Here is a 12,792-nt window from a genome sequence, read left to right as displayed (position 1 = left end):
ATGCAGCAAGATATTAAAAAAAAAACAGTTTTATTAATTAAAAAATACACTATATCGGATTCATATCGGTAGATATCCAAATTTATGATATCGGTATCAGACATGAAAAAGTGGTATCGTGCCATCTCTAGTGAGAATGCAGGGAAACGTTTCCATAAAGGTCATATTTGCAAACTTGTCACTGCACAGTAGAGCAGAGCACCGATCCCCTAATTTGCTAAATCATCTTTAAAGGTTTTCCATTAATTCTACAAGTAGTTTTCCAAGTTAGAAAGTAATTTTCTTGATGTTTTAAATCTCACTTAATTGAAACTACAAAGTGATGAAAATGACCGCAGCCTTGCTGTGATAAAATGTTCAACTTCAGAGATCAAGCAGACATGCTGTCTTAACAATCATTATCTATATAATAAATAATAAGACAAGGAGAAGATTGTGCACTGTATCTTTCTCTAGAACTACTAGAACAATGACTGCAAAGACAAAAAAATAAAGCAAATTAAATTTTTAAAAAAAATGTCCACCATTTGAAAAAAATAGAATTGGTGCAATTTTTATGGAATTGTTTGTCAAACAGTATCAGTGGGTGACATTACAATGGCTACATTCAAGTTTTACATATGCTGTATGTTTATAACTGACATTCTCTGGACTTTTAAAACCATCACATCAGCTCACCAATGTCTCAAACGTTGGTCAAACAAAACAGAGCTCACATTTTTTGCATTGTCCTTCCTTTCCTTTCCTTTTTCAGTATAAAACAGTTTAAAGCTAAATAAATGCAATAATCTTAAATTGTGTTAAGGAAGGTTTCATCTTTAAGTCTATGACATTTTGGAGATGGGTTCATCTTTTGCTAAATTAATATCAAAAAGCATACATATTAGATTTGAACTTCTAAACATTGAGCTTATTTTTCCCACTCTAAAATAATACATTCTTCAAGAGCACAGGACACAGAAATATGTGCAAAAGAAAAAGGGAGGAGTCAGACCTGCTGAATATAAAGTGTTGTCATGGTGATGATGTGATTGATGTAGGAGCAAGTACCAATCTCCTCCACATTGGATAGGTTCCTTTCGTAAACATCGAATCATGGACACACAAACACACAAGACAAGTCAACTGTTAACTTCTCCATCACTTACTTTGGAACACCTACTTCATTAGAGTGAAATTTCATCTCAGCAACTTTACAGCATGTGTATGTTTAACATCCTGACCTGCAGATGATGATGAGGAATTTCAGCAGCAGCAGCGCTAGGTTTTGCTGCTCGGGCTCCAGGCCGTCAGAGGCTTTTTGGACACACTGCAGTAACTGGTGGCGCAAAACCTGCAGGATGTTGTCTGGGAGGAGCGTCAACACCGGGGGAACCTCTTCTGGTCTGTAGACACAGAAGCATCGCAAGCACATAGCTGGATGAAAAGGAATGTCGACTCCATGTTTGTGTACCAGGATCAGCAGATTATCAAAGCACCATCTGCTCTCACCGCGTCGTACACATGCCTGGTGCATTCAGGCATTCATTACTAGAGAAAAAAATTGCATGACTGCTGCACTCTGTTCATATATGTGAGAAAGAATCCCATGGTAGGGAAGCAGATGTGACAGCTGCAGAGGAAGGGAATGAGATGAAGAGGATGGGGGAGAAGACAAATGGAGGGAAGAGAGGACAAAGATGCAAGGAGGAAGAAGAACATGACATCATTCAAAGGACGAAAAAAGCAAATAACAGGCTGGCAGATAAAAACCTTAGCCAATTAGACTGAAACACCCATATTCTGCCATCCTACTCCACCCAATCCTGTGGCTCTGCCTTGCTCATAAAATGTGACTGACTTCATAAGGCTTCATCTGAGGTTCATGCGATCACAAGTGGCAGAACATGAACAGCACAGCCACAGTGTTAGCCAAGCTGCTCTAAAATCCTAGATACACGCTCTCCAATGATGAGTGGGTGTCTCTCACTTAACTGATTTGTGTCGGCATGGTGCTTTTGATGCAGAGCATCACCTGCAACAAAATTAAACCACTCTGCACAAAAGCATCTGTTGTGGCCATGCTATTTCAGGCTGCACTGTCGAAAGCTCCACGGTGTGTGGTCATGATGTGGATGACATACAAGAGGAGGTAGCTCTGAACCCGCTCCTTACAACTGAGTAGATGGCACTGGTGTACTATTAAGTAAGTGTAATTAGGGTGAAATGTTAAAGACAGAGATGGTGGAAGGTTACTGTGCAAGGCTGAACAGCAACATAGCAACAAATCTGTTCCAGGTGAGCAAGGAAGAGAAAGTAGTTTGAAAGGAATCTGAGAAACTGAAGAGCTGACTGTCTTAGCAAAAAGAAACATTAACAGAAAAAACATTAAACATTAACACCTTCCAAATAAAAAAACAAACAAAACAAAAATACTGTGCAAAAGTCTTAATTTATTATTTATTTCTTTTAATCATTAGAAGTTAGAAGAAGGTAGTTTGGCAGATATAAAATAATACTTTTCCACCAAAAAGGTGAGTTTTTGGCTAATAGCTATTAGCCATAAAATTGGCAAATATCAGTATGTCTGAATGTCCAGTCCTTAAGAAATAGGAACAAGGAGTAATTGTCAAGGCTAAAAAACAAGAAAGCAGAGTGCAAAGAAACTGCAGCTCCTGGTCTCTTGAGGTTCACTCCAAAAGCGAGTCAATCCTGAGGGAGCAAGAAAAATTATTCCAACCCTTTAAACTATTTAAACTTTAATCAAACCACCACCAGCCCAAACTGCTCTCACATTGCTGTGAATAGCTGTGACAGACTTGTGACCAGCCAGCTTTTACTGGCATGGTTTACATCAGACCTTGTTTTTTGACAGCTGTCTCCATCTCCGTCTTTGCGTGTTTCTCTTGTTTGCACAGTTCTGTCTAATCTCGTAGCTGATAGTAGCACATTCTCCTTCTATTTCTGTGGTTACGGATGGCTACCAAACCTTCAAGCAGAAGAAGCAAATTTAAACCTAACAGGCAAACTAAAAAAAATAAGGAAAATCTTATTTTATAAGAGAAAAATATTCACATCAACTATTTCCACTTTGTATAGCTACACAACTATTCAAATATTAAGCTTGTGCAACACCCACTTAGTTTAGTGTTTACCCATTTACTTGCTAACTAGGCTAGGTAGCATTGCCTAATAAGTTAGCATATTAACATCTCGTTTGAATACAATTTAAATAAAACCCAAACCAAAACATAGCAGCAACCAAAATACCAAACTTGAGGCTTCGGTAGTAGGGCACGTACCAAAAGGGAACAACACAAATTGTGTTGGCAATCTACTTTGAAATAATTTGCTGATAAATGAAAACATTGTTAGCTAATAATGGTGCACATGCTAGAAATAAGAGCGTAAATTACCATCCTATTAAAATATTCCTCATCAAGAAGACAAGTCATTGTCAGTGTTTTCTCCTGCCAAACCAGTGTGGTTTGGTTAAAGAATAAGAATGGGTTATTCAGTGTAAATGCTAATTCCGGTTTATGACCATTATATATGTTATACTGAAAGAAAGCTTCAGGCACTCAGCATTGCAATTTGCCACAGTTTACCTTGAAGGTGTCTTTTCAAAGTCTACATCGAGACATCGCTCGTAGGAGCTGATGAAAATCTCCAGCCATAGCTTCAAGTAGTCTGGATCCCTCTGAGAAAAGAACAGAAGGGTACAGAGAGGAAACAGTATTTTTAGTTACCTTTGTAGACAAATGTGTCATACTTAGAATAAATAAATGGCTGACAGCGGACAGACTGTAATTTGATTGAATTTATTGTTGTGTGGTGTATGTGTGAGACATTAATGACTTTTCTGTGTGGAACTTCAGGAAGCAGTTGCTGGTAAATGTGAGGTCGACATCGGATTTCTGACTTTTGGAATACCATTGAATCCTGGCACCTCATGCATCCCTTCGTAGTTCTTTCAATGTTCCCCAACAGACATGTACACATTTTGTCCTTTCCATACATACATGATTGCTTACCCACACACAACACATGATGCTTACGCTGAACTGCCCCCTGACCTCCTAACTGTACCTCAAAATTGTTTCGCAGTTCCACTCTTCCTCACTGTCCAGTGAATGGTCCTCACAGGGATAGGAAACAGCAAACATGTGTATGCTTATATTGGGGGGGGTCACCATTCCAGTCTGACATTTCATTCTATACTCAGCTGATGTACAAATCTATACGATTGTGGAATTCCTATAAAATATTTGTATATGAAATTTAGATATTTAATTTTACTTCTGCAAAGTTACATCAAGATTGGTCTTCTCTTGTAGGAGGAACTATGGAAGACAGATACATAAAATCTTTACAATGATAATGGATTGGATTTATATAGCGCTTTTCAGGGCACCGAAAGCGCTTTACAATGCCACTATTCATTCACTCTCGCATTCACACACTGGTGGAGGCAAGCTACGGTTGTAGCCACAGCTGCCCTGGGGCAGACTGACAGAAGTGAGGCTGCCATATCGCGCCATCGGCCCCTCTGGCCAACACCAGTAGGCGGTAGGGTAAAGTGTCTTGCCCAAGAACCGGTGACCTTCCGTTTACAGATACGCTTCCCAACCCCTTGAGCCACGGTCGCCCCATTATAAGATGACAATTGCCCTTAGAAAAATAGTCCAAAGACATAATGTAGCATGATGATATTTCAATTGAAACATGGATAAAAAACATGGATATTAATCTCACGCAGATTTGGTTGTTGAACTAGAGCACTGATGCTGGAGAGGACTAGCTGTTAGCCTCTGTGTTTACCTATGCTGTTAGACAAGCAGAAGGAGAATGATCTCAAGAATAAAACTAAGCTGATTTCAGTTTAAGCACACTACCTCTATGCTTATGTGCACATCAGATTTAGCTAATCACCCCACATCATTTAGGATTGAGTAAATATTTCCCAGTGCCTTTTCTACATTTGGCTCTGGTTATATTAGAAGCAAGAAAAACACATACATACACTTCTGGTCAAAAAGTTTTAGAACACCCGAGTTTTTCCATATTTTACATGAAAATCATCCAGTTTAAAATCTCATTGCACTCTGAAATGAAAGCATAGTACAAATAAGCAATTGGAGTTAAAAAAAATAAATCAAGGAATCAATTTATAGACCAAAATGTATTTTAAACTTTTGACTAATCAAAGTAGGGACCTTTGGCAGATATAATAGCTGAACACACCAGTGGCATAAATGTGTAGCACTTGTAGGTTGCTTTGCTTTCACTCTTCTGCCCAGTTCATCCCAAACAAGCTCAATGGGGTTTAAGTCTGGAGACTATGCTGGTCACTACATATTTTCAAGCTTACCATCGTGTTCTTTTTTCCTGAGGTAGTACTGGCATAGCTTGACTTATGCATGCATACCAGAGGGTATTGCATGGCACTGCAGAATGCTTGTGATAGCCCTTTTGGTTCAGAATGTATTTGAATATAATGTTTCCTGTTTTATATCCATGTGGGCAACATTTTGATGTATTTACCTTAATGTGGTTCATCTATTCTTTTTTATGGGTGCTGAAAATATGCGTCATGTTGCTGTCAAAAAGGACAGTAGTGTGGTCATTTTTGTTATTTGTGTGTTGTAATCTTTATTTAAAAAAAGTTTGGTATGTGGTCGGTCGCTGTGGACACCCAAGTTTGTGAATGCAATAACTCAAGAACGAGGCAACATAGAATTTTCAAATCAATACCCAAGTTGCATCTACTAAAAATCTCAGATAAGTTTAAATCTTGGATACCAATCCTGGAAATGGTATCCTGTCTCATACTGAAATTGTTCTCCCGTCTTAAATATCCAGCGCTGTTTACTGTAGTCGTCTTTTCGGAAATAATATTCTGTGGCCATGCAACAGTCTACAATAGAATCTGTTGGCTGGCTCTGAGTGTCTATGATGAATTTCAAAACATCAAATCCATACTCCCAGGGTAGAGTGGCACCCCTATAACAAGCTCCACAGCTACCAGCCACAGAGACCACATATCAATTGCTTCATTATATGGAATATGAAGCACAACTTCGGGTGCTCTATACCAAATTGTCTGCACACAGGTACCAGGAATCACTGCAGACATGGGACGTGCTAGGCCAAAGTCAATAACTTTGAAGGGAGACTCATGGCGGTCCATAACCATTATGTTTCCAGGTTTTAAGGTCAGTATGCACTATACCCATAAAACTCAGGTAGAGCAGAGCATTTGATAGTTGATGTAAAAATTGGCCTCAGTTCTCTTTATGCTGCTTTTTTGATCAAGCAGTTCAAAGTTTAAGCAGATACGCTCCCTGTCAAGGAAAAAGTCATTCCATTTAACAATGTTGCAACTATCTGCATCCAAGCGTCGCAGAGTTTTCAGGATGAAAATTTCCATTTTTGCATGTTGCAAAATTTCAGGTTTGTTCTTATTGATTTTAATAGCCACGGCTTGGCTGGTTTTTGTATTTCGACATTTGGTTACGAGACCAAAGGTGCCTTCTCAAAGCCTCTACCTTGTAGTGCTTTCCCAAAATGCTCCCTTCAAATATTTCACATGACAAAGTGAAAAGTGTTGGTTTGCTCTTCAACTGGTGAGAAAAGTTTTAAAATTGTTTTTGGTTGCTGTTGTAAAATTCTCTCAAAACTCTTCCAATTTTGTTTGTGTGTCTGTGTTTTATTTTTCTATTACTGTTCACACTAAATTTGACCCCCTTAATTTTTTATGAGTCAATCAAAGAAAATTTTTAAATTATGAAACTGACAATTATGAAACTTTTTGCTTGTTTATTTATTTGGTTTTTCTTTTGCATACTGTGTTAAGCTTTCCTGTATATAATCATGTCCTAGATTTTGGAGAAAACAAGAAATTGATTAAAATTTTATTTAAAAAAAAAAAATCAATAGATTCATATTTATACAAGCAGTGTGTGTGTGTGTGTGTGTGTGTGTGTGTGTGTGTGTGTGTGTGTGTGTGTGTGTGTGTGTGTGAGAGAAAATTATGTGGTTCACACAACAAGCTGCAATGTTTGACCCGACTTTTGTGAACCTCTTTTCACAGCATTGCTTCATATTCAGAAGCAATAGAATTTGAATTTAAGGTTTAGTGTATACAAGCAAAATAAGAATGAGAGGCCGTGGTTCCTGTAACTGATGGTGACACACGTGCGTTTTTTCTTAGGGCGTGAAAGCTAAAACTTGCACCTGACTGAATGGAAAACAGGCCCGGCAGTGTTCCTAACAGTCACATTTCTAGCAGCCGGCTGACCGGCATTTCCTAAATTCCATGGAACAATGCCCAGAGAAAGATGGGATACCAGCATCAGCTGGAGATGAGGACTGGCCAGACAGGAACAAACAAGACAACACACACAAGTGACAGTGCTACAATAATCCGGAATTCAGGAAATAAAGTCTGATGTTCAAAATTTCTGGCGGAGGACATCCAAAGCCTTCACTGTGTCCCTCCCCATTGCTCACACAAAATCGACGCCAACTGGTCTGACCTGAGGACACTCAAAATGAATGGCTGCAAGCAACACGTACAGAAACATATTTTTCACATTGTTCATATAATCTCCGAACATTGAGCATAATTGATGGGTGTGTGTGGCAGTAACAGCATTTGCAAGTAGTATTGTTACAGCAGACACTGCAATAGGACTTCAACTAAGGATGATTTACTGTCTCTAATTAATCTACTGCTCATGTTTGGTTAAGTGCTTTGTTTAGAAAATGTCAAGTTAGTGTTTTGTTTGCTTAAAAACCAGAGCTGTAACAACTAAATACTTGCCAATGTCTCTTAAGAAAATTACTAAAATGAAAAAACAAACAAAAAAAAAAAACCCGAACAACAACAACATAAAACCCCCACACAAATCTGATCGTTTCAGCTCTGTATCACAGACGTAACTCTGAAAGCATCATTGATTCATCATACACAAGTTATCTCTTGTTCAAGCACTCTTAACAGATGCTGTCATAAGGACTTTGGGCCATCTGGAGGGTGTGAGTGAGCAATCTAGGTCAAGGAAAACTGAAGAGTTAAACATGGCAGATTATAGCAACACTCGGTTTATTGAGCATTTGGTAGAGTAGTCTGACCCCTACTCGTTCAGAGGTCTTTAAATAATTAGATCGTGATTTGGTGGTAACCCCTCTGACCCCCTTTATAGAGTTAACTAAAAAGCCCGGAGCTTTTTAAAGGCCTTAGCATTCACTCTCTAGGGAACTGCCTACTGATATTATGACAATCAATCCAGTGAAAACTGTGTGAGAGCTAAAAGTCTGAGCCCGTTCAAGCCATGAGGAAGTACAACAATTTTGAAGCGATGTAATGCTACTCCTCTTCTCGTTCTGTTGCAGGTGCTCAAGCTTCTGCCTAACGAAATTTGTACAAAGGGAGCTATAACAAGAACTCACATCATACAATGCCCGTATGCAATATATGTAAAATAAAACTGATTTTGATTGGATGTTAAGTAACTCTGTATTTGGCACTTTCTCATTGCTGTGACTTCACTTATATGGGAGCTCAGAAAACATCCCATCATTCCAAAGGCCGACAAACAGGAAGACCGACTTGACAATAATGGAATAATCCACTCCAGTGACTTTTATCCACAGACTGTATATTAAAGACTGATGCCGTTACCATGACGCCACCCATTGGTTTTGGACTCTACATTCTGAAGCCTCAAATTAGCATTTCGGCTGCCACCCTTTTAGCTTTTTGGAGCCAGAAGTTATCATTGCCAGCTGTAGTCCAAGCTACCACAAGACCTAGAGAAGCAGTTGAATATTATGATTTGTAACCTAGCCAAACCAGCTGCAGCTGGAAAGTAAAACTTGACACATAAATCGTGAGGCTGGTTATGAGTGACAGAAAGATGGGACATTAAAATTTTATTATACTGATGATGGGGTTAAAATAAGTCACAAAATATACTCATACAGGCAGCCAGCCCATATAAAACCTACGTTCGTGAAACGGTGAAGGGGAAGGCAATTCATAAACCAATTTACAAAACTCCTTATCAAATCACTGCATAAACAAAAATAGTTTGCAGACTACAAATTCAGAACTAAGGAAAAAATATCAGCTGAAAAAAATAGAATCAGTGTTTCTTAGCCAGCACAGCCCCTGGCTACAGAGGGGGAGACTGCTTCTGTCTGCGTGTCAGAGTGGGAATCAGCCAGCGCTGTGCTATTCCAAGTGAAGTCATCAGAATAATCCTGTGACGCTGACCTCCGTCTGCGCGTGTGTGTGTGTGTGTGTGTGTGAGGAAGAGACAAAAAAAGAAGAAAAGAGAGAGAGATGTCGGACTGGAACTCAGCAGGAACCACGTGCGTAATATGTTCTGCTAGGAGGCCACGGTCTGTCTTTTGTGTGTGCTGCTTTCCCCGTGTTACCCCGTCACTTACACCAATGACAGAGAAAAACATTTATTATTGGATTGTGCCCACGCTGCTCTTTAACCAGAGCAATAAACAGTCTATTGTCTTAATGTGCATATGAATGCTGCTGCCAGGAAATTAGAAGATGATGATTTAAGCCAGCAGTTTCCCTCTCAAGTGAGTTTGTGACTGAATGACTGTGTGTATGTCTCTTAAAGAATGTCCTCTTTTAGGCAGCAGCTTGGGAGCACAGATGCCCATTGAGGGTTTGTACTGTGGCAGGCAGGGGGACACACCCTGCTCTACATTGCCCTGTTTATCCTCAGCCTTCATCACAGCCCCCCCCCACACACACACACACACACACACACACACACACACACACACACACACACACACACACACACACACACACACACACACACACACACACACACCTTGTCCAGCCAGACTCCCACAATATTCTTGTGTCCCAATGTGTATACAGACAGTTCCCATGAGAGAATCACATGCCTCTATGATTTAGTTCATTATCATATTAAATTCTATGCCCAGCTACATCACAATCCCAAATATCTGTTTAAACTGACCTCTGTAAACCTTCCAAGGTCAACAGCAACACAGACCAATGCACGTCCTTCTTAACAGAGAAATCCCCACTGACCCCAGACTGGATTTATCAATAGCTCTCAGTCATTTCGAATGTCAGAGACATGCATGAACGAAAAGAAAAAGCTGAAGGGCTAAAGAGAGACCAATGCTGGATTTTCTAATTGTTACTCATTTAAAAAAACAAAAACAAAAAAACAACAACAACAAAACGATTCCTTCTGGAGTCTATTCTCATTCTTGACCATCCATTTATTTTCTACCACTTATCTGGGTCCAGGTACAGTCTAAGCAGCCATGCTCAGACGCCACTCAACCAATCACCACCTCCAGCTCCACTGTGGGGAATCCAAGGCGTTCCCAGGGAAGCTGTTTCATTCCTAGGGCATTAAATACTGCTTTTCTGTCAATGCTCTATAACTCTAAAACTGTATGTCATCATTTTGCCAGGATCTTTAGTTGCATCGTTTTGACTTGATCTGTTATGAGATGCTAGACAGGCGTGGTCAGCCAGCTGGTCGGGTGGCAGTTCAGGGCAACCTGGTTAGGTGGAAGTGGCATAGAGTCGCTGAAACCACAATGTTTAAAGGCCTCCTCCCTTTAGCTTTAATAGACGGCTGTGGTTTTTCTGTTTCTGCTGCCATACAGGCTTACAGCATTACCCGTCACTCTGTGACAACTCCTCTGGCCATGACATAAGTGCCAGAGGTGGGTGGGTGTGTGCGTGCGTGTGCGTGCATGTGCATAGGGGTCCACACTGCACGAGGCACATCTGATACACCCTGTTAGTGACATCAGTGTTATGCCAGAGATATTCATAGCATGGAGGGAAAATGAGAAGCAAGAACTGCACCAGGGAAGAAAGTTAGCCTGAGGGAACAAACTTCACGGAGCAGCTCATTCAGTAAACCGAAGCCTGAGTGCATGAGCTTGTCAGACTGCGTGAGGTATGGCGTATGCACATGATTATTTGTGTGTGTGTGTGTGTGTGTGTGTGTGTGTGTGTGTGTGTGTGTGTGTGTGTGTGTGTGTGTGTGTGTGTGTGTGACAGCAGAAATTAGACTGGGTAATCTACTTGAGCAAATATGTGAAAATCTGAAACCTTGCACCATTTCCAACTTGACTCTTTTGCTTCCTATTTCCACCAATGCTTTCACTGCATGCTGATTCCCATAAGAGCAAGGGTTTATGCAAATTACTGGCATTTGCTCCAATCCAGTGAAAAAGCAGGGTGGTGTGGGGTGACATCACACAGGATGATGGTTCTGTGAATCCCCTGTGTTGTGGACAGTTGAAAAAGAGAGTGAGGACTGTTCCTCTTAAGTTACCAGAGTCAACTTTAAAGCCACAGGAGGGTAAAATGTTCCCTGTGGTTGGTTAAATCAAAAAGGCTTTTCTGCAGCACATAATGGCCTTAAGAGCGGAACTGGCACGATTCAGGAATCTGCTAAACCCTCCACTGTCTGACAAGCCCTTCTGGATAAAACACTGGCGAGAGAGCAGAGCTACTGCGCCACTGTATGCCAGCAGCCACCAGCCGCTGCTGGGGGACAACACTATGGCACGAACCAATGACAGCCAGCGAAGAGGATCGCTCGTTACATAAGCATCTTGGCTGTTGTCTGCGACCTCTTTGCTTCACTATAACTCAGAGAAGCAAACTGGAGTTAGTCTGCAGATTCTCATTGAAATGCATACAACATAATAACTGACATCTACCAATACATTAATTTAGAAGCTTTAGAAGCTTTAAATAATGAATACCAACAGTACTTTTCAAACAATGTAAATGTAATCATACAGACTAAGCTTTTACTGTTTCCCAACTATTCCCTACTAGCAATATATAATGAAAGGTCAAAGATACAGTAAGCATTCCTTTGACCTTCTGACTTTAAGGTAAATATTATTTTACATAATAGTGTTCAAAACTTTAGAGTGCACAACCTGAAACTACACTGGAGGACAAAATACTACATTCTGCCCATCTATACTTCCCTAAATACTCAAAACAGCACCAAATGTGCATCAATCTGTGGTAGCAAATAGTCCTAACAATTGTTATAAACTACAGTCGACAACCGTTTCAGGAAATGAATGAAACAAAACAAAAACACTATAAACACACATTTGTCATTCAACAAGGGAAAACAAAGGCCAGTATACCAGCAACATATGGTGCTGAGTGTAATCTGAAGGCACCTAATTTATTATTTGTTTTTTCATAAATTACCCTACCCAAAGAATAAACATGATGTATAAATAGATAAAACTGTGATGTTGTGCCTGTGTTCAGATATGGCTAATATGACCTGGTACATACACAAACACCAACTCCTGCACACTTCTCCACACTGGAACTGATGCTACAGCTGTTCAACCAACAATTTCTGACTTCATCAGTATGCCAAAAGGCCAGCTGCCACTTCTGGCTTAAAGTGTATTCAAAAGTAGTTTTATAATGCCACAAGTCAAACTTCTAGGAGAGACACACGTCTGTCTAAACACAAAATTGCCTCTTCCTCTTTCAGTACCAGGAACCAAGTGGTCAGGTGAATGATAATGATTCAGAGAGAGATAATCAGAAAGCAGACATCTGACTGACAGAACAGGACGAGCTGGTTCTCCCAATGGAGCCGAGGGCTGGTTGTATTGTAAAAGCTTCTACTGTCAACACCACTCACCCGAATGACTCTTCCTTAGACAACAGTGCCAGTATTAACCTCTGACACTAAAGGCTGCCATGACTCTACTGTTGTCAGTGATTAACCAGGC

At 40.2% G+C, this 12,792-nt stretch overlaps 1 protein-coding gene across 2 annotated transcripts in view; it reads right to left on the bottom strand.

The window, feature by feature from the left end:
* nbeal1 (neurobeachin-like 1) overlaps positions 1-12,792 on the bottom strand; it is a 63,256-nt gene that overhangs the window by 46,177 nt on the left and 4,287 nt on the right. For both annotated transcript variants that reach the window (XM_040051818.1, XM_040051819.1), the window contains exons 3-5: positions 3,588-3,679; positions 1,224-1,385; positions 995-1,076 (exon numbers count right to left, since the gene is read on the bottom strand). In XM_040051818.1, coding sequence (XP_039907752.1) covers positions 995-1,076; positions 1,224-1,385; positions 3,588-3,679 — 336 coding nt within the window. The remainder of the gene's footprint in view (positions 1-994; positions 1,077-1,223; positions 1,386-3,587; positions 3,680-12,792) is intronic.

Source organism: Simochromis diagramma, unplaced genomic scaffold, assembly GCF_900408965.1.
Source record: "Simochromis diagramma unplaced genomic scaffold, fSimDia1.1 OVJJ01000107.1, whole genome shotgun sequence".
NCBI lineage: Eukaryota > Metazoa > Chordata > Actinopteri > Cichliformes > Cichlidae > Simochromis > Simochromis diagramma.
Note: the sequence above shows the minus strand (reverse complement) of the source record. Positions and strands in the feature narration are given on the sequence as shown.